The sequence below is a fragment of the Muntiacus reevesi genome, chromosome 6 (genome assembly GCF_963930625.1).
Source record: "Muntiacus reevesi chromosome 6, mMunRee1.1, whole genome shotgun sequence".
Lineage (NCBI taxonomy): Eukaryota > Metazoa > Chordata > Mammalia > Artiodactyla > Cervidae > Muntiacus > Muntiacus reevesi.
Window position 1 is genome coordinate 107,611,822 of NC_089254.1, and position 26,314 is coordinate 107,638,135.

Here is a 26,314-nt window from a genome sequence, read left to right on the forward strand (position 1 = left end):
AGAAAAAAGCCTCCACTGAACATGGCAGACCAGTCTGCCTGACTCTCACCTGCCTGCAGTCTGACCCCCTGTTGGTTCTCAGATACAAGGTGGCACCCAGCGTCTTTACAGGTCCCAGCCTTCGGTCAACAGTCCTAAGTTCAGCTGAACAAAGCGGTTTGTAACCAAAGTGGGACTGGGTGACATGTAATGGGGAAAATGAGCTGTCAAAGGGTTCTCTTTGTTCCTTTGACGAACGTTCTCTTCATTTCTTTTATCAATGCATGCATGCTAAGTCACTTCAGTTGCGCCTAACTCTTCGCGACATGGACTGCAGCCTGCCAGAACCCTCTGTCCGTGGGATTCTCCAGGTCAGAACACTGGAGTGGGTGCCATGCCCTCCTCCAGGGGATCTTCCCCACCCAGGGATCCAACTCCCATCTCTTATGTCTCCTGCACTGGCAGGCGGGTTCTTCACCACTGGTGCCGGCGACCCACTCGCCACCATCACTTCACATTAACCTGTGAATATCTTTTGGGGGGAGGGGTTACTTACCTTTGGCAATTACTGTCTAGCAAATAAAACTGACACTCTTTAATCTTGTAATCATATAATAAATCCATACAACCAGCTCGTTTCTGCCTTATACCTTTCCCATGCCTCTTCCCCTGGAAAAGATCTACTTTTGTTCTTAATGTAGAAGGAGACTTATTTCAAAGGGAGGAAAAGCATTGATGTGATCCTCTGATATGGAATCAATGTTTAGAAAATAGAAAACTATCCTGTAATAAATATAAACCTTTACAACACCACCATGAATATATTTAAAACAAATTCTGAAGTAGAAAAACAACCTATTTGAAAAAACTCCCATAAATCTCTTTGAAGAGACACAGCAGACAGCCTACTGATGTCCAAACACACATGATCACAGGGCTTTCTCGGCGTCGTCCTTGTGCCTACGAATGGCAGGGCCAGCACGCCGGGCACGCTGCACGGGATTCTGACACACTTACCTGCCCAGCTGTGTCTACAAGTTGAAGGTGATACTCCTGTCCATTGACTGTGATCAATTTTGTGAAAGCTACAGTGAAAAAGGAATTAAAATATTTGTTAGCTAGAAAAAAACGAACTTTCGATCACTGAAAGCTTGAACAACGACAAGCAATTAAGCAGAGTCCTGGATAATCTCATAAAACGATCCCAGAAAACAAAAAAGAATGTCTGAGTTAATAGACTCTTCCCTTCTTCCATTATTTAACTAAGCACTTGCGACTGAAAATAGTTCAAGGTTTGCCTGATTGGTTTTAGTCAAAGAAACTGAAAGCAGACAACACTTCGTATCTTATAAAAAGGTGTATGAATGCTCTGTGGACAGTCCTCTTGTGAAAAAGTGCAACATATAAAGTCTGAGGTCTAGAATGAACCCAAAGCACACAACTTTTCACTAATTTATAGCAAGTCTGGTGTCAGAACACATAAAGCTAATATTAACTGAAGCGCTAAGAACTTCCAGTGCATAAAAAATTAACAATTTTACCGAGAAATAGAACGGCACAGAATAGATGTTCTTTGTGAAGAACACCACTCTGACTTGTCTTAAGGTTGGAAGCAATTTGTCACAACTGGTTTTTCCCTATCAGGGGGGTGGGTGGGAATCAGACTCAAATCACTTAGGGAAAGTTCATAATTCTAAGGAGAAAGACGGCAAACAAATAGAGATGAAAGAGGAGAGAACTATTAATAGTAATAGGATATGAACCCCTGGTAAACAAATGGAACAGATTTCTTCTGCACACCCCAGGCTCAGCATCTTGACTCAGCCTGAGTCTTCAATCTCCTGGCTGGCCCCCCACCTGACTGGAACTGGCCAACAGAACCTACTCCTTGCTCCACTGAGAGAGGACCCACTTGTGCCACTCTGTTCCACAGACGAAAGAGAAAGCAAAAAGTAACCGATGAAAATCCTAAGAGAAAGCTGTGACAAGGAGGAGAGATCTTAGCTCAATGATGAATTCTCCAGGGAGAGAAGGGCTGGCCCCCAACAGATGCAACAATCAAAGAGACTCTTCCTAGCACCAAGTTTTTCTGATGTGACCAGGGCGGGGCTAGAATCAGGAAAGTGAGAATCACAGAGCAGACCACTCAAGCCAACTTCCACACTTTATCATTCCTGTGCTCTTTTTGAAAACCATCACTTCAGTGAAATCATCACACTAGATGAAAACTGAATCAGAATATATCAAGACAGGGAGTACCCAAGATAAAATGCTTTCATCACTTCTAAGAGAAAAACGCTACTGTACTCCTCCCCCACGCTGTAAGCTTGAATTTGGGGTGCACAGCGGACTGACTCTGCTCCTGATGCCTGTCAGCCGGGGGCAGTCATGGTGTGCCTGTGTGAAGACCTGCCCCCTCCCCATCACAGTCAGGTGAGACCAGAAGCACATCTGAGACCCGATGGCAGCTCTGCAGGGACGCTGGTGAGTAAGAAACCCAGAAAAGATCACCGAGACAGAACATTCACTGCTCAGGAACTCTTTCCTGGGGACCGGTGATCATCGCCAGCACTGTTCCAAGTGTTCAAGATACTGCCGTCTCTGACCTCGGTGAGCTGACACCCCAGGAAAAGGAAGAAGAAGTAGACAGAGAAACAGACACACACAACTAGCTTCTCTCTGAGAAACATCCAGGCAGAGCTGAAACTGCAAGTGAAAGAGTAAGAAAGTCAAGGAAAAGTGAGAAAGACTAAGCCACTGAGACTGCGGGAACAGTGAGGGTGGGGGTGGGGAGGGGGCAAGGTTATGAACACGCTAGGACGTGGTGAGTAACCTGGTGTGATCACTCTGGCCATGCCATGAGTAATGAGACGGACGAAAATGGATGAGGGACACCAGGAGACGCCATCTAGACTATCATGATCTAAGAAGACGAGGGCCTGGCCTGGAGGGCTGAGAAATGGCGGATTCTAGACGCAAGGCACAGGACAGCCAGAGGGTTTTCTCATGAACTGGAAGCAGGTGTGAGAGAATGCAGATCAGGATGACTCCTGAGCTTCTGGCCTGAGCAACTCGAGGTCCAAGTCACCAGCCATCAGCAAAGAGAAGGCCTGGAGGAGGTGCGGGCGCGGTGCGGCTGGGTTTAGTCATGTTCAGCGTGAAAGCCCAGGAAATATCCAGGGGGCAGTGGGGGCAGCTGAAACAGCTGAGCTGAGGGGAGAGACAGGGTCATGAGAGAGCAAGGGCCTAAGCACCGGGGGCACCTGCGAGGCCGGGTCAGAAAGACAGGAGATTCAACCAAGGAACAGGGGAAGTACTGGCCAGTGGGGAGAGACAGAAAAGAAACAAGATATTAATAAGTGTTTTAGCATTTCATTCCCCAGGAAGAGGATGTAAACCCTCCTACACACAGCAGTGAAATGAAACTGAAGACCTTCCATCTGCCGCGGGAACACTGCCTCTTCTTGTTACTACAGAAAAAAGGGAAGTGCAATGAGAGGCACGCCTGTGGGTTCCACAGCCCAGGAAGACTCGATGCGACCTCCTGGGGCATGAGGGAAAGGCAGCCGGCTCCTGCGAGCCTCTACCTGGGCTCTCCTCTCTCCCTCCCTTTTCTAATCACTAGAGAAATCCCTCCAATTTCCAACCTCAAACCCTGAAACTGCCACAAGCAAGATGAACAGCTGCTTACGAGCTAAAGTTAAACCCAATAAGCAAATAAGCAGCATATTAATAAACATTTCTAAAATGAGGTACTCACAAAGTAAGATCTGTGTTACCGGTGTGTGCTGAGAACTCCTAATTTATAGTCTGCTGGACAAGTTACCCACCATGCAACGCGCGGTGATGTGGTACAATGCCTAAGGAGAATCTCCCAAGTTTCGGTGAGGAGCTGTACTAACTCACCAACAGTGCTACCTCCAGATGGCAGAAACTGTGAACTGCTGCTGTTTTTCCTTTAAATTATAAACTACCACTGTGAGATTTCATCATATCAATTTAGTTTGAATTGAGGTGTGACGGCAGCCATGAAATTAAAAGATGCTTGCTCCTTGGAAGGAAAGCTATGACCAACCTAGACAGCTTATTAAAAAGCAGAGACATCGCTTTGCCAACAAAGGTCCATCTAGTCAAAGCTATGGTTTTTCCAGCAGTCATGTATGGATGTGAGAGTTGGACCATAATGAAAGCTGAGCACCGAAGAATTGATGCTTTTGAACTGTGGTGTTGGAGAAGACTCTTGAGAGCCCCTTGGACTGCAAGGAGATCCAACCAGTCAATCCTAAAAGAAATCAATCCTGAATATTCCCTGGAAGGACTGATGCTGAAACTCCAATACTTTGACCACGGGATGCAAAGAACTGACTCCTTGGAAAAGATCCTGATGCTGGGAAAGATTGAAAGCAGGAGAAGAGGACGACAGAGGTCGAGACGGTTGGATGGCGTCACCAATTCAACGGACATGAGTTTGAGGAAACCCCGGGAGATAGTGAAGGACAGGGAAACCTGGCGTGCTGCAGTCCATGGGGTCACAAAGAGTCGGACACGACTGAGCAACTGAACCACCACCACCGTTACATTTCATCGTATCAATCTAGTTTGAATTGAGTTGTGGGAGTAACACTACAGTATATAAGAAAGCACAATGGCAGAGCAGTATTTGGTCTAGAAATTTCCTCAAACTAGAAAATATTACCATGGTTTTATTGATGCTATTTTCTTAAACCCCTGTTAAAAGATGACCGAGTCCCAGAATTTTTGCTTTTGCAGTGATACTTCAGAGATGTGTTACTACTGAATGTTTGCTAGCAACAACCTGGACTAGATTATAAAGTTAGATGTAGTGGTTCCCAGATTTGGAGTACTGTTTTTTAAAACCATAAAACCACACATTCACTTATGATGCTACCAACAAGTTTACGGCAACCATTTCCTCGCTCGTTCCTTATTTTCTCTGAACAATTTTCTTCTGCTACATTGTGGGGGAAAAGGTGGAGGGTTTCTCACTGTTAGTTGGTCAGAAGCCTCATATACGGAACATGTCTGTGTAGGCCTCATAAACTTAAAAAAAAATTTTTTTATTATGTATTTATTTTTGACTGTGGTGGGTCCTCACTGTTGCATGGGCTTTCTCGAGCTGTGGTGGGCAGGAGCTCCTCTCTGGTTGCAGTGCTTGGGATTCTTTTGTTGCGGAGCGTGGGCTCTAGAGCAAGGGCTCAGTAATTGCTCTGTGGCATGTGAAATCTTCCCGGACCAGAGATCGAACCTGTGTCCCCTGTGCTGGCAGGAGAACTCTTAACCACTGGACCATCAGGGAGGTCCCGCCTCATGAACTTTAAAGGGAGTCATACTCTGACAATTATTTCTGCTCTTGCCAAAAGATTTAACAAATACTGAGAATTCAATCTTTATTACGGAACACTAAGTGTTAGGAAAATATTAAAAATGTGATTAAAGATGATGCTGACAGCGTTCAAGGCAGGATTATATTCTGGTTTTGAGATAGCATCAAGGTAAGAAAGTCCCACTTCCATCAGTTCCATTACTTACATACAAAGAAAATGTATTTATATACAACATGACTTTCCTTCCGACTCAATTTTAAATGGCACAATTAGAGGAAGCACTTTTAGGGCAGAGCTTGCCATGAAAACTGTCATCTATGGATAAAATTCCCAAATGAGCCTTATCTCTTTAAGGACAAACTGCGAAACTGCTATGTATAGCAAATATTAAGGAAAATGTCATGGGTTATTCTGTCCTTATTCTGACGTTGAGGCAACCAAGCTTGTGCATGTAGCATTCAGATGAATCTGCTCCTCACATTGGCACACTAGTCGATGCTAGCTAAGCACATCAACACAGGAGGCAGTCAGGACACCTCCTTCCAGAGACTGGCAGGGGTCATCTCAAACTTGGATCTGCCCAGAGTTAGCTCAGCAACCGACAGGCTTCCTTCCCTGCCACCAGCACGCTAGGACGCGAAGGAAAGTTGAGTATTTTAAGCCAGAGGCTGGCAAACTCTGTCTGAAAGGGGCCAGACAGTAACTATTTCAGGCTCTTCGGGCCAGATGGTCTCTGAGGCAGCCACTCAACAGCTCTGCGATCATAGAGCTAAGACGGCCAGAGACAGTGGAGCACACCGTCTTGGCAGGGCCATGTTCTGATAAAACTTTATGGATCCTGAAATCTGAATTTCATGCAACACTCACATGTCACCGACATCATTCTTCTTTTGACTTTTTCAAATATTAAAAAATGTAAAAATCATTCTCTGCTCAAGAGCCGTACAAACAGGTAGTGAGGCCTTTGTGACATGCAGGCCATCATCTATCAAACCTGTCGTGAGCCTTTTTTTAAAGTTTCTCTCTAGCAGGTTGTGGGCAGGAGAAGTCTACAAATCCAGCTGTTAAGAGTCATGAACCCGGCTATTAAGCCGGCTTCATGTCTAACATGCCTATCAGACTCTGACAATCTCAGGTTTAAATCTGTAAGCTCCTGTGGAGATGCTAGGTAAGTCCGGGTGTTAAGAAACTCAAGACTTGGTTCCAGTGTCTACCCAGAGTTCTAAGACAGTAAGAAATAAGACCAGTGTCCAAAACACCAGCTTCCCAGGATGGAAGTGCTCCAGGTTCTCTTCCCTGTTTCCTGCAATCTAGGCTTGTGTCATGGGCCTAGAATCCTTCAGAAAGATTCTGAAACCATAGACTGATACTGGACAAAGTAAAGGCTGAGGCTGTTTCTGGTCTTGGGGGCATTTTTCTGCACATGGCCTGAAATGCCAATGAGCTCTGGATGCAACTTCTCAGAAAACGCCGTAAGGGCTCTTTCCAATCCTGAAACAGCTCACTCTCCACAGCCTCCTCTCAAGTCTTTAGAGCTAGAAGGGGCTGTGGGGACTAGCGCATCTACAAGAGTAAGGTACAAAGGATCTGGAGTGTCTTCATCCTCTCAAGCTGGGAACCCCTGGAAAGGGCTACCATTGAGAAGAGGAAAGACTGCATACTCTTCACTTACAGCAGCATCTCTAATAGGAGGTTCCAATGTGGAACTGGATCCTATGGAAATGAGTAACAACTTCGAGATAATGGGATCTGGACATCACTCATTCAGTGTGAAGTAAAACTCATTCCTTGTGAAATGGGTAAAGCTGTGGCAGCTTCTCTGGGCCCCGGTTGGAGATCCGTAGGTTTAACTGAGCACCCTCTGCAGTCCAAGCCCCCAGGAAGACACAGTGGCTGCTGATAAGCAAAAAGCAGGCTTCTCAGCTTATAAAGCCCTGAAAGCAATACTTACTATTTTCTATGGTTGGATCGTAGGAGTCAACAAATTGGCCTTCAACAAACTGAATCGTCAACGAGGATTTCCCTATAAAAGAGAGCAACAGCTCAGTATGGATTGCCATATTAAGGTAAAAAAAAAAAACACAAAACTTCAATTTTACTATTTTACCAAAAATAGTCCAAGAGGAAATGTATTTCATATATACAATAGGAATTTAAACAATGAAGCTACTATGAATTAAACACGTCTGTGACATTAACAAACAGTACTAACCAATAAGCATATCACACAGTTTGTTAAAAGTAAACAAACCGTTAAATAAGGTCTAAGCTAATTTCCTCTGGTGTCCCTGAAATCTGGTTATTAATTTTGAACATAAAATTAATACGGTATGATTAGTTTCTTTGAGTTAATTTATGGATGTTATAAGTGTTATCAAGTATAGTTTTTAAAGAGGATAATCTGAAAATGGGCTTCCCTGGTAAAGAATCTGCCTGCAATGCAGGAGACCCAGGTTCAATCCCTGGGTCCCCTGGGTTGAAGATCTCCTGGAGAAGGGAATGGCAGCCCACTCCAGTATTCTTGCCTAGAGAATTCCATGGGCAGAGCAGCCTAGTGGGTTACACTCCATGGGATAGCACAGAATCGGACATGACTGAGCGACTAACACACGCACATCTGAAAATGTGTCATAAAAGTCTATTTTAAAAACTTTTTGAAGGTAGAAGTTCTCTCTCAATCATTCAACATTGAAGGCCTCGCAATGCCTGGCACACAGAAGAAAATTAAGAAATATTCTGACTTAACAAAATCACCAGTAATAATTACGCCTGCACGTTAACAAATCAAGAACCAGCCTTAAGTTGTCACCCTTCTACTGTCAGTAAATTTCTACTGGGGGACTTGAGAACAGGGTACCCTGTGAAGAGGGAAAGGCTACATTACAGCTGTCCTGCTGAATCCCAGGGGATTGGTCCTAGGACTCCCCTCAGACACCAAAACTCAAAGATACACAAGTCCCTCATGTAAAATGGTACAGTATCAATGAACTTACAAAACAGAAACAGACTCACCAACACAGAAAACAAATTTATGGTTACCAAAGGAGGAAGGTGGGGGGGGGATCTACTAGGAGTTTGAGACTAGCAGATATAAACTGTAAATAATAAGGTACCACTGTGCAGCACAGGGAATTATATCCAATATCCCGTAACAGACTACAATGGAAAAGAATATGATAAAAAAATATATATATAAAAAACTGAACCACTTTGCTGTACACCTGAAACTGACATACGTCTCTACATTACCTGTAATGCCCAGTAATACAAAGTAAATCCCATGTAAATCGTTGTCAGTGTGTAACAAATTCAAGTTCTGCTCTGTGGAACTTTCTGAAATTCACCCCCCAGCCCAATATTTTCCATCCGAGGTTGACTGAACCCCTGGATGTGGAACCTGCATATGGAGGGCAGACTGATTTTATCGGCAGGAAATAGGAAGTGGTCCCTCCCTAATTTCACCGCAAACCCTCCTTCTCTCACATTTTCAGAGCGTTATTAAGTGTCCACCTTACGGGCCCTGCTGTATCTCATGGAACTTCCACCTCAAAGGATGTGCAGGGAGGGCCAGGGAGAGAAGTTTGGCAAGATGAGTTTCACACTTCTGGGGTTTGGGTGGTACCCACCTCCCTCCAGACCACAGAGAGGTGTGGCTCAAACTTTCACAGCAAAGGCAGTCCCCACACACTCCAACTAATAAACAGACGAGCTTCAAAGTCGGGGCTATGGGAGATGACGAGAAAAGCCCCAAGCTGGCAGGCCTCTCTGGATGCATATGCAGTAAGCACAGTTCAGAGAATCTTTAGGATGGCTAAAAACTGAGACTGTTCCCTACAAAGCAGTCTACAAGAGCTTCTGAAAATTAAATGTTACTGCCCTGCTTAAAACCCTCACTGCCATCAGAATAAGCCCTGCCTCGAAACCACAGCCCACGGTCCCAGGCTCTGTCCACCAGGGATCCCTACTGCACCTGCTGCGCCCACCCCCACCTCCAAGGAGTGAAGTCACTTGATCATGTCCAACTCTTTGAGACCCCATGGACTGTAGCCTACCAGGCTCCTTTGGTCTATGGGCTTTTCCAGGCCAGAGTACTGGAGTGGGTTGCCATTTCCTTCTCCAGGGGATCTTCCCGACCCAGGGATGGAACCCAGGTCTCCCGTGGTTCAGGCAGACCCTCTACCGTCTGAGCCACCAGGGAAGCAAGGTCGTATCCTACCATCTTTATATCCACCCGCACCCCCAAGCTCCAGTCATATCCTTCCATGTTCACCAAGTTCCTACTGCCTTCATGCCTTTGTCCCGGCCGCCCCACCCCCATCTCTGAATGTACACACTTTATTGTTATTCTGGCCTGAGTTCAAACATCCCTCTCTAAGACCGCCCAACTGGAGGTGGCACCCACTCCTTGCCAGTCACTGTCTCATAGCTGTCTTGTTTTCTTTCTTTTTTGTGCTTAAGAGCTGTCTGAAAGGATCTTCTTTCACTAATCAGTCTACCAAGACAAGCGCAGTGCCTGACACACTGCAGACACACATGCTCAGACCTTTGAGGGGCACGCTCACACTAATACCACAAAAGACGTCAATTTATATTCATGACTAGGAAACAGGTCGACAGAAATTATCGGGTTGGTCCAAAAGTAATTGTGGTTTTGCACTGCTGGAACCTGCCATTTGATATTGGAATACATTAAATAAATACGGTTATGTTATACATCATTTTAATGTGCGTTTCTTGCTTTATGCTTTTTTACTAATGACTTATTATGTGCTGTTTATTTCATATTTATTTTAGACTAGGGAAATGATGTTAGACAAAAAGCAAATTCAAGCGGTTTCTTATTCAAAATGGGTCTTAAAAGCAGTGGCGACAACTTGCACCATCAACAATGCATCTGGCCTAACAAACGTACAGTGCAGTGGTGGTTCAAGAAGTTTCGCAAAGGAGACGAGAGCCTGGAAGATGAGGAGCACAGTTGCCAGCAATCGGAAGATGACAAGGACCAATGCAGAGCAATCACTGAAACTGATCCTCTTACAAACTACATGAGAAGTTTCTGAAGAACTCAACGCTGACCATTCTATGGTCATTTGGCATTCGAAACAAACTGGAAAGGTGAAAAAGCTCAGTAAGCGGGTGCCACACGAGCAGATCAAAATTCAAAAAATTGTCATTTTAAGTGTTGTCTTAAGTCTATGCAACAACAACGAGCCACTTCTCTATCGGGTTGTGATGTGTGATGAAAAGGGGATTTTATACAACAGCCGGCAGTGACCAGTTCAGTGGTTGGACTGAGAAGCTTCAAAGCATGTCCCAAAGCCAAACTTGCACCAGAAAAGGTCACGGTCACTGGTGGTCTGCTGCCCGTCTGGTCCACTACAGCTTTCTGAATCCTGGAGAAACCATTACATCTGAGAAGCACGCTCGGCAAATCAGTGAGATGCGCTGACAGCTTCACGGCCTGCAGCCGGCCCTGATCAACAGGAAGGGCCCAGTTCTTCTCCACGACACCGCCCGACCGCACAACCAACACCTCAGAAGTGGAACAAACCGGGCTACGAAGCTTTGCCTCATCTGCCATACTCACCTGACCTCTTGCCAACCGACTACCACTTCTTCAAGCATCTTGACAACTTTTTGTAGGGAAAACACTTCCACAACCAGCAGGAGGCAGAAAATACTTTCCACGAGTTCATCAAATCCTGAAGAACAGGTTTTCACGCCACAGGAATAAACAAACTTAGCTCTCATTGGCAAAAATGTGTTGATAGTAATGGTCCCCATTTTGATTAATAAAGATGTGTTTGAGCCTAGTTATAATGATTTAAAATTCATGATCTGAAATCGCAATTATGTTTGCACTAACCTAGTAAGAAACACACGTCTAGTCTGTGTTGGTGTCTCAGTACCGGCCGGCCTGTGGCACAGAGCTGCGGTGGTCGTCCAGCAAAGCCACCGCAGACGCGCTGCAGCCAAAAGAAACCGTGCTATGCTGGTATCGCAGTATGTGTCCACTGCCCTGCGTTTCTGTATGTTTGTTTTTTCCTTTGGCTTTGTTTTTCCTCAAGGGACATACACACAACCCAGCCTTAGCTCATTTGTGACTTTGTATTTTAAGAGGAAAGCATATGTCCATAGAGAAAATGTTTTAACTTTGAGAAAATTTTGATGAGGGAGATGGTAACACCAGGCCTAGGTTAGGTGAGATACTAGCCCCTTAAAGGAACATTTAGCTCAAAATATAACAAAACTCTTTTATGCAATGAAAGCAGCAAGAAGGGAAAAACCAAACACCTCTTTTATAAGTTAGCAAGGCTGAAAAATTTTGAAGAATTTTTAAAAAAGGAATTAAAAATGATTTTTTTTAACTTTTTAAAAGTAGCGTTAGATTAAAATCAGTGAAGGAAAGAAGGCATGCTATGCTATACATGTTAAGCTTCCCCAAAGAGGGAAACCAGCAGGAAACACCGGATTAGACAGTAATAAACCATAATGTGCTGGCACCAGGTAAGCCTCAACAGCCTTACTTGCAGGGGTGGGGTGGGGAACAGCCTCAGAAATTGTTGAGTCAATTTCTGCAGTGACGACCAAAGGAAGGAGTCACACACAGGAAGGGCTTCCCTGGGGGCTCACCAGTAAAGAATCTGCCTGCGATGCAGGAGACCGGGTTTCAGTCCCTGGGTTGGGAAGATCCCCTGGAGAAGGAAATGGCAACCCACTCCAGTATTCTTGCCTGGAGAATCCCATGGCCAGAGGAGACTAATGGCCTACGATCCATGGGGTCACAAATAGCTGGACACGACTGAGCGACTAACGCTTCTTCACTTTTTTTTACTCACAGTAGACAAGACAGCATGAGTAAAGTGCAAAAACACAGGTATAGATAACCAGTGGACCACAGTGAAAAAATATAATTATTGGCACATATCCAGTGAAAATTCCCTACTTATATCTTTATAAAGAGCATAAGTTACTAGGCTAAATGAACATTTAACTGGAAAACACAAGTAATTATTCTGACAAAAGCAGACAACATAGTTCAACTCAGATCACATGCAGGCTGACGGCAAACTCTGCTTTTCGGGAGTAACTGGGACATGAGAGTTGAAACTCCAGCTCCCCAGGGAGCAAGCCGGACTCCACTCAGAATGATCACTGGAAAAGGGGATTATTCATGAGCAGAAGTGGGACTGAGGAAAAGTTAGGTCTCCCTTGGGTCTTTCATCCTTGGACTCTCCCCTAAGCGGAGATCATTATATTAAGAAGGAACAGGAAGGTCCTATTTGCAGACCTGACACAGTGGTTTACTGTTTCCATTCAAAAGTAGAACTATAAGATAACTAGGGTTAAAGTCTTTCCAAGTCAGCACTAAACGACAACTATTCTCAGTAAGTAAATCCCACTCACTACTCAAGGCTCTCAGTCCTGGTTCCAGTCACTCCCGGCTTTGAGAGATGCCCTCACCAACCTCATCCTCCAAACCGGCCATTCAGATCCTCGGTCAAGTTCACAAGCAGTCTGCTTGCAGCAGTCACAAGAGACTTTGCTAATCTACAGCAAACTATGTTCTTTACTTGATCACCTTTCAAAGTCTCCCCCCATAATAAGTTCAAAAATTTACTTTGGCTTTTGTCCTTATCCAATTCAGATTCTGTAACACTAGTTATTTCCTGAAGATGGTTCAACAATGGTCAGGCTCTCAGAACGTGCATTAAGTTTTAAATCTGAAGAGACTCTCAACTCCAGATCAACTATTCAGAGAAACGTTGCATGAAAACAATACAGGCGTGATCTGAGAGAAAAGGAAAAGCAGCACGTGCCCAGATGAGGGTTTATCAATACAGAGACATAAATCACTCATTTTATAACTGTATTATCTTTAAAAGGTTTGAAAATAACCTATTTCAATACTATCCACAACTATCTTCCAAATAGTTTCTCTCCAAACTAAGAACGTCAGTTTTAAAAATCATAAAAATTATTTAAAAAAAGTTTCTTCTGAACTTTTTAACCAGATTAAAAATAGCACTGCCATATTTATATGTATTTTGCAACAGTGATTCAGCATACTAAGTTTTTTCACCCAGTATTTTCACAACAGAAGATAAACCTTCAAGGTTGTTAACTGAATCTCACACTTCATGACTGTTACAAAATGGGCACTATTTATACAAATGTTTAGTAGTTCAGATTAATTTTGAATGACTTTCCATGTTTATTCTCCAAAAAGAAAAACACAAGTATCATTCCCTATCCCCTCCCTGACCCTAAACCAGCATCCTCTGGAATAGCAGTCACGAGATCACAGGGATAAAATGGGGAGGAGTAGGTTTCAATCTGCTAGGCTATCAAGTCTTTGGAAGAACGGTCCATGAGGACCAAAGTCATGGATCTGGGACACAACCCATGCTTCTCAAGAACTGCTTTCACTTTCCCCCTGAGTCCTTAAACTCACTGTACAGGACTTTGATGACCATGCACACAAGCTGTCCAAACTCACTGGTCCTGCCACCAATAATCATCTCCACACCATGAAACACCCAGATAACTCCACCTCCAACATCTGCACTTCCCAGCGCCCTCACCTTCTGACTCCCATCGCGTAATCCAGCCCATCTCTGAAAGCAATGCTGTCCAACTACGGGTCACAACCGCACTAGATCATGAAATCAATATACTCACCCCTATATATGCTGTGACCAGCACTGTTTTTAAAGAAACAGGCACACCAGCGTGGACTGCAAATAATAAAGTCGCCATGAAACTAACAGTTAAAAAACACTTATGACTGGGGTAAATTGTGTTTCTTACTACAGGTTGAAGCCAAAAAAAGTTAGACACACATGACTCTCTGATTCTCTTGAATCTCAAATCTCTACCACGGCTCACCTCCTTCCCTACGGTTTAAGCCCCAAGATAAATCACTATGCACTACGATGCAATGCTCTTTTATCAGAAGCCACTGATTTCCTTTCTCTGGGCTCGCTGATAAATCCTCTGATCTCAATCTAATCTTTGGCCTTTTCCTGAGCCTGTTGAGCTCAGCTGCAGCTGTGTAGGCTGGCAACACTCTCCAGCTGCGCCCCCCTCCCCCGGTCCCCTCTTTAGGAATCCTTTCTGGGGTGTCCCTTCCCTAGCAAAGCAGTCAAGTGTGGTTCTGGCAGTGTCACAGGGTAATTTATTACAAATGCAAATTCTTGAGCCCATCCAAACCTCCTAGATAGGAGTATATATATATATTTTTTTATATATTTATTTTTAGCTGCATCAGGTTGCTGCAAGTGGCATCTTGGTTGCAGCCTCAGGGGCTTAGTTGCCCCCTGTCCTGTGGGGTCTTAGCTCCCCGACTAGAGATCAAACCCGAATCCCCCACATTGGAAGGTGGGTTCTTCACCACCAGGACCACCAGGAAGTAAGTCCTCCCGCCCCAGATGGGAATATTAACAACCCCCTCCCACTCATTTGTTGCACCCTGAAGTTTAATACCCGCCCCCCCCCCCCAACTCCACCCAGGCAACAAGTTCAAATCTGACCATTCCAAATCAACTACCTCCTCCAGCCTGAAGGGTCTTCTCAAATCCTCCAGTTCCTCCCAGCAGCTGAGATCAGAAGCATTTAAAGCACACACATACTGGGCTAGGAACTAGGATACACCCGTGCTTGCCAGCTAGGGCTGAGCCTTAAAGGTAACAGCCGTGACCCCACGGTCTTCCATTCACCCTCGTCTCGGCTCCGCGCCCATCTGACAGTGAGCAGGGAGCACTGGGCTGTGCAAGGCAGCCCCTCTGCTCGGCCCTCTTCACACTGTCACCTCGAGGCTAAGGTGTGCGGCTAGCACACCCTCCTCTCCACAAAGCAATTCCAGCCCCTGGCTCTAGATCCCATCCTCTCCTGGTCTCCTCCACACCGTCCTCCTGAATACTTCTAAACTCACTCTTCGTTTCTCCACTGGTTTGCTCCAATCCATCTGGTCTTTCACATGTCTCTGAAATACTTATTAAGTCTGTTTAAAAATCCCAGGCAGTATATTCTAAGTTATGTTCCCCTTCTGTTCTCAGGGTTGGAGAGAGACTTGGCTGGTCGCTGCAGCTGTCGGGTGCTGCCTGCTGAACCGGGGATGAGTGCGCGAGACACAAGAGGGTCTGTGACTTACAGCTCTGCCCGCTAACCCAAGGGAAACACAACCACGGGGACGCGTGTGACTTGTACGTCCTGTCATCACCTGACTACAATACCTGACAAGAAGTGTGTAGCCTCTGGTGTCAGGAGCTTTTAGTTAAAAGTCAGGGAAACAGAGGCTAAAGCAGTGGAAGCAATGAAGGAAGAGAAGCAGTGGTTTCATTTTACAAAAGAAATCAAGGAACTGGGAAGCCTGCAACTCAGAACAATTCCAAGCGCCCCCTGGCCTGGGCCAGGCTGGGACTGCTGCATGTCCATCTCTGCAGGGACCAGAGGCTGCACGGCCACCCAGCTGCAGGCGCTCTGTTCCCCTGCCCGCTCCCCAGAGCCAGATGGTGCCACTGCCACAGCGTTCATACTGCGGTGCTGGAGAAGACTCCTGAGGATCCCTCGACTGAACGCAGAGCAAACCAGTCCATCCTAAAGGATCAACCCTGAATATTCACTGGAAGGGTTGACGCTGCAAGTGACGCTCCAACACTTTGGCCACCTGATGTGAAGAGCCGACTCAATGGAAAAAGACTCTGACGCTGGGAAAGATTGAAGACAGGAGGAGAAGGGGGCAACAGAGGATGAGATGGCTGGATGGCATCAGTGACTCAATGGACATGCGTTTGAGCAAGCTCCGGGAGGGAGTGGAGGATAGAGGAGCCTGGCGTGTTGCAGCCCACGGGGGTCACAGAGTTGGACACGACTGAGCGACCAAGTACAATGACTGGCACTGAAACCTTGATTTCCAGTCTCATCAGTTAGAGACAGAAGTGCTGGACGAGCCACTTCGTAAAATAAGGAGGTGTGCCCCTCGACCTGTCCAAGCACCTTTTTTCCTCCCAGTTCGGCGTCCAAACAGTTGTATTTTCTACGATGTCAAGCTTGATAACATTTCATTCTATTCTGAAGCCCGAGTTTTCAAAGCCCTGACTATGGGTTAATTCATTAATTTACTCAAATATCTATTAAGCAGCTCTTGGCGGGCTGTGAGAGTTGCACACGACTGAGCATAGGGCACACACATTCCAGGCACGTTTGTAGGCACTGGGATCTATCACCAAAGAGACAGAAACCTTTCTGGGGTATGTAAGTTCTAACAGTGAGAAGTACATTGAAAAAAAAAAAAAGATAAGCACAACAAATGCAGCAAATTTAGAGAAAATATGCATCTGTTTCTTGTAAACAAAAGGATAAAATCAACAATTATCATGATTTTTTAAACTAATGAATGAATGGATCTAAGCAACAATAAGGAGCAGCTATTAATGCCACAAAAAGAAAAATAACCAGGTATTATGGGTCTCCTGATGCAAACAGAGACCTTTAACCTGGAAGCAATTTTAAGAAGGTTGGGGAAGGAAAAAGAAAAAAAAACCACCTAAATCTAACCCAACTGTTAAGATTTAACTGCCAATTTACAGGAAATAATAGGACAAATGAATGCCTTGAATTCTATGGGATGCAACAGCAAAACCCAGGATCTAGGTAACATGTCAGGACTCCTATGAATCAGAATTTCCTGGGGTGGGCCCACGTGTCAGTATTTTTCTAACTCCTCTGGGAATTCCAGCTTGTTTGAAGTATGAAAATCAGCAGGGTTTCCCTAATGTTGAAGAACAAGGAGTTCTCCCAGGGACCATGTTAAAGTGTAGATTGTTAATCTATTCGATCTAGGGTGGGGTGTGGGATTTTCCATTTCTACCAAGCTCCCTGGTGACACTGATCTCCAAACCAAGCTCTCAAGTTTAGAACTCTGGTTCTCAATCTTAGCTGCACTCCAGAATTACCTAGGGAATTCCAAAAACTATTGGTGGGGCCTCACCCCCAAGCAATTCTGATCAAATTAGTAAAGGCGCAGTTGGGGGTGGGGATTTTAAAAAGCTCTCTGAGTGATTCTAAGGGGCCACAAGTTTGAGAACCACTGGATCAAGGTCAAGGATGGCAGAAAGAGAGATGGAAGAAACTCTGTTCTTGAGTTGACTGACAACTCACTCAATCAATGGCCAGTCTTCCATTTATATGAAAGAATACCCTTTCCTTGGACTTCCCAGGTGGCGCTAGTAATGAAGAAGCAGCTGCCAATGCAGGGGACATAAGAGATGAAGGTTCGATCCCTGGGTCAGGAAGAAACCCTGGAGAAGGGAATAGCAACCCACTCCAGTATTCTTCCCTGGAGAATCCCATAGACAGAGGAGCCTAGCGGACTACCAGGCTACAGTCCATGGGTCGCAAAGAGTCAGATACAACTGAAGCCACCTAGCACGCACATGCACCCTTTTCTTATTCTTTAAACCAGCACAAGATAAATTACTTTGCAGTCAAAAGCATCCTAACTGATTGCAATATTACTGCAGTTAGAAGTGAAAACTTAAGTATCTTCTTTTGAAGATCACTCAGATCACTACTCTTCTATTTGATAAATTTCAATTTTAGAGTGATAGGAGTCTTCTCCGCTTTAAGAAACATTACTTATCACTTGACTCTACACCCACTCGTAACTGACAGAACCTGGAAGCAAAATTTCTCAAGGAACTTAGGTCTTTGTAAAAGAAACAAACATCAGTGATGCCTTCTAGTAACTGTCTTGAATGATCCTCTGAAGATCCGAGCCAGAAACTTAAAAGAAAGCTGCCCACCAAGCATGGGGTGGTGGAGTCCATATTTTTCATATGTTTGGGATGGGGGTGGCAAAGGGACAGGACAGGACACAGTCACAGATTCCCTACCAGGAACCAGTGACAGACTTTATTTGCTTGGGCTCCAAAATCACTGCAGATGGTGATTGCAGCCATGAAATTAAAAGACATTTGCTCCTTGGAAGAAAAGCTATGACCAACCTAGAGCATACTAAAAGCAGAGACATTACTTTGCCGACAAAGGTCTGTCTAGTCAAAGCGATGGTTTTCCCAGTAGTCACGTATGGATATGAGAGCTGGACTATAAAGAAAGCTGAGTATCGAAGAATCAATGTTCTTGAACTGTGATGTTGAAGATGACTCTTGAGAGTCCCCTGGACTGCAAGGAGATCAAACCAGTCAATCCTAAAGGAAATTAGTCGTGAATATTCATTGGAAGGACTGATACTGAAGCTGAAACTCCAATGCTTTGGCCACCTGATGTGAAGAACTGATTCACTGGAAAAGACCCTGATCCTGGGAAAGATTGAAGGCAGGAGAAGGGGACGACTGAGGGAGGATAAGGCGGTTGGATGGCATCACCGACTCAATGGACATTGAGTTTGAGCAAGCTCCGGGAGTTGGTGAAGGACAGGGAAGCCTGGAGTGCTGCAGTCCATGGGGTTGCAAAGAGTTGGACACGACTGAGCGACTAAACTGAACTGAACCAGGAACCAAACAAGCGCCTCATGAGAGGGTCGTGGACAGGGGCCAGATGAAGGCTAAAGAAAAACCAAAGAAAGGAGTGGTAAAGATGGATGGCAGAGGAAGTAAGAGGAGAACAACTCTTAAACCAACCTGCAATCCCAAATTCCTAATCACACAAAAACCCTCACTGCTAAGAAAAAACAGCCATCAGAGCAACTGGAATAGCTGAGATTAATCTTACAAAGACTCCAAAGACTAACAAAAATATGCCAAGAGTTTCCAGAGATTATCCAAGGCATCACTTCTACTTTTAAAAACTTGTGAAAAAGGGGCTTCCCTGGTGGCTCAGGGGTAAAGAATCCTCCTGCCAATGCAGAAGACACAGGTTTGACCCCTGATCCAGGAAGACCCTACAGGCGTGAGGAACTGAGCCCATGTGCCGCAACTACTGAGCCCGCATGCCTAGAGCCCGCGCTCTGCAATGAGAGAAGCCACCGTGTGGGGAGCTCTCGCTGCAGCTAAGAGAAGTCCATGCGGCAATGCAGACCCAGCACGGCCAAAATAAACAAAGACTTATGAAAAAACAGGTTAAACACGATTAAGGGATTATGAAAAAACTTCTTTTTCACAAACACCTTGTTTAAAAAAACCCTAGGCAACATCTTTTGAAATACATTTCTAGTTCACATAAAATACATTTCAAGGAAATAATAGAGTAACTGTGGTTGTATCTACAAGGCAAAAAGCATTCACCACTGAAAAGTCATCTTTTCCCACTTCCAGGACTCCTCTTACTCTGAGAAACATCATCTCTTAACCGCAGTCTCGGGGGCAGGGCTTGATGAGTGCACTAGTACCTGAAAATCACAGTACATCCTGGCAACAAGGAAACAATTGAGTAGAAACAGCACTGTGGGTTAAGGCTCAGGATTTGAATTCAGATTATGGTGTGAGCCCCAGTATGCTGCTGGGCCCTAAACTCTCACGTGTATGATGATTACTTGAAATCACAACTACAAAGCATAGGTGATTATAGTAATCACCTAAAATGATTACTAAACGCTAGTATAGCATTCCAAAGTCAATAAAGCTTTTCCCAAATTATGATCACCATAGTAAGATTCTATGACAATCTAAAAAAGACGTCAGTGTGATACGCCAGATTGCCACCTACAAGGATCCTGTAACCTTAACAGAGAGAAAAGCACCCATGTGAAAAGTACACCCACCCACCCTCCACAGGACTGGAGAGTGTTGTTGCTGTTTTTTATTTTTTTTTTAAAAGGAACCACCAAAGATTTTCCACTTAATCCTCTTAAAAAAAAAAAAAAAAAACAAAAAAAAAACCTGGAGAATTTCCAGTCGTTGAAGGAATGTGAGAAGGTGAAAGACCAGGAAGATCAGGATGAAATTCTGAAAAATGCACTAGAAATGAAAAATGCAGATTTTAACCTGCTTCAAAGTTAAGTACTTATTACAAACCAAAAAAGGGGGTAAAAAAAAGAGAAAATTAATCTGTAAGGTAAACAAAAACTTCAGTGTGGTATTGGCTGGCATAAAGACAATATACAGATGAATGTAACAAAATACAGGCCCCGGAAATAAACCCAGATGTATAAATGTTCAGCTAATTTTGGATAAAGGTGCAAGGCAATTCAAGGGAGAAGAACCTTTTCCAGAGAAGTGTGCTGCCACAACTGGATGTCAATACTATAACAGAAAGAACCCGCTGCATCTCATATCAAATTCTAGGATGAGAAAATGGATCACAGACCAAACTGTAAAACCTAAACTATGAAACTTCCAGAAGACAGCATAGGAGAAAAATCCTTGTGACTTTGAGTCAAGATTTCAAAAGTGCAATCCATAAACAAAAAAAGGATATAGTGGACTTCGTCAAAATGAAAAATGGTCAGTGATAAATCTTGTTAAGGGAGTGGGAAAAGAAGCCACAGACCTGGAGAAAACAGGTGCAAAACATACTATTTGACAAAGGGCATGAATCAGGGTATGTAAAAAACTCTCAAAATTTACCAGTAAGAAAACAACCCAATTAAGTGGATGAACAACAGATCTGAACACTTTAACAAAGAAAATGTTCAAATGGCAAGTAAGCTCATGAAATGATGCTTATCATTATTCATTAGGAAAATGCAAATATAATCACAGTGATTAAAATGTCTAATTAAAAATGCCTACCATAAAAAATACTGACAACGCCAGTACTGGAGAGGATGTGGAGCAACTGATCTGTTTGGAAGGGATGCAAAATGGTACAGTTACTTTGGAAAAGGTTTTTAAAAAATAAAACATACAAAAATAAATAAATAAAACAAATAAAACATACATTTATCAGATGACCCAACAGTCCCATTCTTAAGGCATTTATACAACATAAATGAAAACTAAGGTCACGCAAAAACTTGCAAGCATTACCCATTAACAACTTTGCTCATAACTGCCCCAAAGTGGAAACAAACCAAAAGTCCTTCAACAGGTGATTGGATAAACAATTATATGAAATTCACACGAAGGAACACAATTCGGCAATAGAGAAGGATTAGACTGACAGACCCAACAACATGGATAAACTTCAAATGGATTCCATTATATTACATTCTAGAAAAGACAAAACTACAGAGACAGCAAGCAAGGGGGGCAAGGGTTGACTATGAGGGGCACGTGGGCCTTCTGGGGACTGAGAGGAAACTGCTCCATGTCGTGTGGTTACATAACTGTGTTTGCTAGAGCAGCCACACACCAAAACGGATAAATTTTACGGCATCTAACTGTACTTCAAGTTTAAAAAAGAATTCTAACCCTCACCTTATGCATAAAAATTAGCTAGAAATGAATCACAGATCTACACTTATGAGCTAAAACTATTAAACTTCTAGAAGTAAACATAAGAAAATGAGAAAATATGATCTTCAGGTAGGTCAAGACTCCTTATGTGATTAAAAAAATGACTAACCCATAAACAAAGAAACTGATCAATTGGGCTTTACCAAAATTACAAATTTCTGTTCTTTGAAACACAAGAAAATGAAAAGGAAGCCATGGACTAGGAGAAAATATTATACATATATGAAAAAGAACTTTGTTCAGAATATATAACTCAATAAAAAGAACCCAATAACAAAGGCAAAACACTTGAACGGATGTTTCACAAAAGTATACAAATGACCACAAGATATATGAGAAGATGTCCAAAGTCAGTAGTCATCGGGAAATTCAAATTTCCATGGCGTAACAGCAAAATCACATCAGGATGGCCAAAGTTAAAAGAATTGACGATAGCGAGCAGCAATGAGGATGGGTCTCATCTGTTGCTGGCGGGCGTGTAAAACGGCAGCTGAAACTGGTAGTTGCTCAGAAAACTATAAACTCAACACACATGTGACCCTAACCTCATTCCAAGATAATCACCAAAGAGAAATGACTGCATGTTGACAAAGACACAATAAATGCTCATCAAAGCTTTATTCTTAGCAGTGAAAGACTGGAAACAACAAGTGACTGGAGAAACAGATCAAGGTGTGTCCATACAACAGACTACTACTTGGCAATAAGAAACTTACACATGTAACCACATGAATAGCTCTCAAAAACATACTCGTTGAAATAAGTTAGACAAAGAGTATTCATTGCATGATTCTATTTATGTGAATTTCAGAACAAGAAAAACTAATTGATAGTAATGGAAAGCAGATCACTGTTTGCCTGCGAGGGGCGTGAGGTGTGAGGGAACTACGGGGGATGATGAAAATGTTTCTTATTCTGAGTGCAGCAGTGGTTTTAAAACAGGTGAATAAATCTACCAAAACTCACACCTAACTTTACACTTAAAATGGATACTTTATTATACATAAATTAAACCTCAACAAAATTTGGCTTCTTTTTTATTGATGTATAATATTACAGAAGTTAGAAATGTATAATACAGTGATTCACTATTTTAAAGGTAATGCTCCATTTACAGTTACTATAAAATATTGCCCATATTCCCCTTTTTATACCTACTAGTTTGTACCTCTTAATCTCCCAGCTCTATTTTGCCCCTCCACTTCCCTCTCCCCACTGGTAACCACTAGTTTGTTCTCTTTATCTATGAGCTGGTTTCTTCTTTGTTATATTTACTACTTTGTTGTATTTTTTTAAGATTCCACAAATAAGAGATACATCACAGAGTATTTGTCTTGGAGGATATTATGCTAACTGAAGTCGGACAGAGGAAGACAAAACTTGATTTTAAAAAATGTACAACAAATGGAAGACAATACACTGACTTTTTTTCCACCAAGCAGGATAGGATGGTGACTATGAGGTAAGTGACAGTAGGCAGTTCTCCTGGTCTGTTTCCTCACTGTAAAATAGAGACAATAATAGTACCTACTTTAGAGATGGTTGTAAGGATTAAATTAAAATACATGTTGAATATCTGGTATGTAATAATAATGACAGTTACTGAGGACTTATTACCTAACCACATATTCTAGACATTCATTTAATCCTAGCCAACATTCTAATAATTATCTCTATTAACTTGGCTAAGAAAATTATATACAGTAACAGTCACTGAAGCTAATTTCTCAAACTCACATGAAAAAATATCAATTAAAAAAAAAACCACACACACACTACTGCAGAAAATTACTGTTTCAGTTATCACTCACTGCACAACAAACACCTCAAAACTTAGTGGCTGAAACCAACATCCATTTCATTTGCTCCAGATTCTACAAGCAAGGCTGGGCTTGGCTGGCTCCCTCAACAGGTGGGTGGCTGTGGGCGACTCAGTAGGGAGGGCTGGACCTTCTCCCTCCTGATGGGTCCTCTCCTGAGTGCCCCCCCAGAACTGCTGGAAGCTGCCAACTTCTTATGGCCTGAAGCCTCACACTGGCTCATGGTCATCTCTGCAGCGCCCCGCTGGCCACAAGTGCTGCAGGGCCAAGACACGAAGAGGTACCAGGAAGGAGCTTCTCTGGGAGCTACTGACAGGAGGACACGGACAAAGGGGACCAGGTCTGCCAACAGCAGAGAAAGACTGCAGGATCAGCCGCGGCTGTAAACGGGGACAGCAACCTGAGTGTATGTATCATCGCTATTAAAAAGGCTAGAGTAACAATGAACTGTATGAAGGCTTGTTTAACAATGTGTTCCTCACACAATACACAATATCAATTACATGCTTATTAAAGTACACACCCATTTTAGTAAAAAAAAAAAAAAAAAGGTGTAGTTCTGTCAATAGCAGCATTGGTTTATTGTTGCTTTTTTGAGGGGGCAAGGTGAGATGTATACATATCAGGGTCACCAAGGAAGTCTTTTGAAAAATACAAACCCTGACCTCACCGTTCTCATTTTAAAAAGGGTGTCTAAGGAGTTCCGGTGTGCTCTGTACAAGTGCTCCCTGGAGTCCAACAGGCACACTCATCCCCACATCTCCAGCACACAGAGGGGCATGTGAGGGCATGTGATGCAGATAATCCAGCTTTTAATTGTTCACCAGAAGCTACAAGTGAGACACCGTGTTAAGGAGTTTACAAAACATTTTCAGGTGAATTACGTCACTTGTTCCTATGAATTAAGCAGGACTGACATCACCTTATTGTTTCTCACACTTCCTTACTAATTTTCAAAAACTGGGTGTTAGGAGAGAAAAAAATTAAGGTGCAGTTATCACAACAAAGAGAATGTAAAACTGGTTCATAAAATTATTACTCATTTAAATGCTTACTGGGTGCTTACTATTGTCAAGTGAAGCTAATGCTAAAGAATCCGCCTGTCAATGCAGAAGACATAAGAGACGTGGGTTTGATCCCTGGGTTGGGAAGATCCCTTGGAGAAGGAAATGGCAACCCACTGCAGTATTCTTGCCTGGAGAATCCCATGGACAGAGGAGCCTGGCGGGCTACAGTCCAGGGGGACGCAGAGAGTCGGACACGACTGAGCCACACAGAGCATACATGCTACCAGACACGTGCCTCTGAGGAAACTAAGAGAAATAAGTCTGTGTTTAATACCGTAACATGAAGATATGAGTTGCATAAATGAAGAGTTTTGTTACCTGTCAGGGCTACTGAACTAAAAGGAAGAAAAGAAAGTGCTGCTGAGAAATGCCATGGAACTGCTTCCCTCAAGATTTCAAGAACAGGATATTCATCTCTATGGAATGATTTATAGATAAAGCCAAGTTGGAAAGCAAGGGAATAGAACCGAAAAACTGCAGTCAATTAAATGTTTGGCAACAATGAACAATACATTTTGCTAGATCCGGAGCCAAAACTGGGGAGAAGGTTGGGGGTCAGGGTGGGAAAGAGCTGCAGAAAAGCAAACGACAGAAATTCCTAAATCATAACACAATCTCGTAACAACCACATGGAGCTTAAGACTGATTAAAACTAGTAATAACAAAAAAGTGAGGAAAATGAATCAAGACATGAAATAGAGCCTACCTATCAATCAGCATAAATGGTTATTGATAGATTATTTCTTCGAAAGTTCTTTAAACATCTGCATTGACCCCGTGTCTTAACATCAATCAGGTCCTCATTATTCCTGAGCTAACTCCTGGAGGTTAAGGCATCCCATACCAGTAAATGTTTTAAGAATACCAGTCAATGATTATTAGCGGCAGTGATACATCTGTTTGCTGCGGCACCCTCACTAGACTGAAGTTCCCCAGCAGCAGAGGTCAGGACTTCCCCAGTCTTGGAGACTCAGAACACAGTGCCTGGTCCATGGAAGGGACATAGTTGACTCAAACATTTAATGAACATTTGAATAATATGTGGTACACTTAACCCACACACTGTCCTCATCAACCAGTCATTTCAGTAGTTCAATCTTTTGGGGGACTGAAATCCTCTGGGGAGCTGATTAAACCCTGGACTCTTTCCCCAGAAAATGTTCCCACAGTCTCAGGCTAAACTCCTGAAGTCCAAGTTTAAGAACCACCACTCTAAGTGGGCACCAGAACTGAGAACAACTAAATGTTAAGTCTCACGAGTTCATGACGAGAACCGGTCACCTGCACTGCTCAGAAAATGAACCCAGGTCTCTCAGCCTGGATGCACACAGGAGATTTCTTCTGAGATGTAAACACAAGACTTCGCCTTTCCTTCAGTAGCCAATCCAGTGATGCCCTGCTCTAAACTTTTGCACAGCTCTCCTCTGCATCAGGTGCTCCTGCTCCTGAGGGCACTCAGGGTCATACTCAAATTTCTCGCCAGCAGATGATTAGTGGGCTTGCTTCCCTGGTGGCTTAGACGGTAAAGATCTGCCTACAATGTGGGAGACTTGAGTTCGATCCCTGGGTTGGGAATATCTCCTGGAGAAGCAAACAGCAACCTATTCCAGCATTCTTCCCTGGAGAATCCCCACGGACACAGGAGCCTGGCGGGCTACAGGGGGTCGCAGAGAGTTGGATACGACTGAGCGACTAAGCACAGCACAGATGGATTAGAAATGAGCTTTCCCACTTCCATCCCTGCC

General features: G+C 43.6%; 1 protein-coding gene across 1 annotated transcript in view; it reads right to left on the reverse strand.

Moving 5' to 3' along the window:
• Positions 1–26,314, reverse strand: part of RHEB (Ras homolog, mTORC1 binding) — a 52,486-nt gene that overhangs the window by 13,288 nt on the left and 12,884 nt on the right. The window contains exons 2-3 of the mRNA XM_065939485.1: positions 7,276–7,347; positions 997–1,064 (exon numbers count right to left, since the gene is read on the reverse strand). Of these exons, the coding sequence (XP_065795557.1) occupies positions 997–1,064; positions 7,276–7,347 (140 nt within the window). The remainder of the gene's footprint in view (positions 1–996; positions 1,065–7,275; positions 7,348–26,314) is intronic.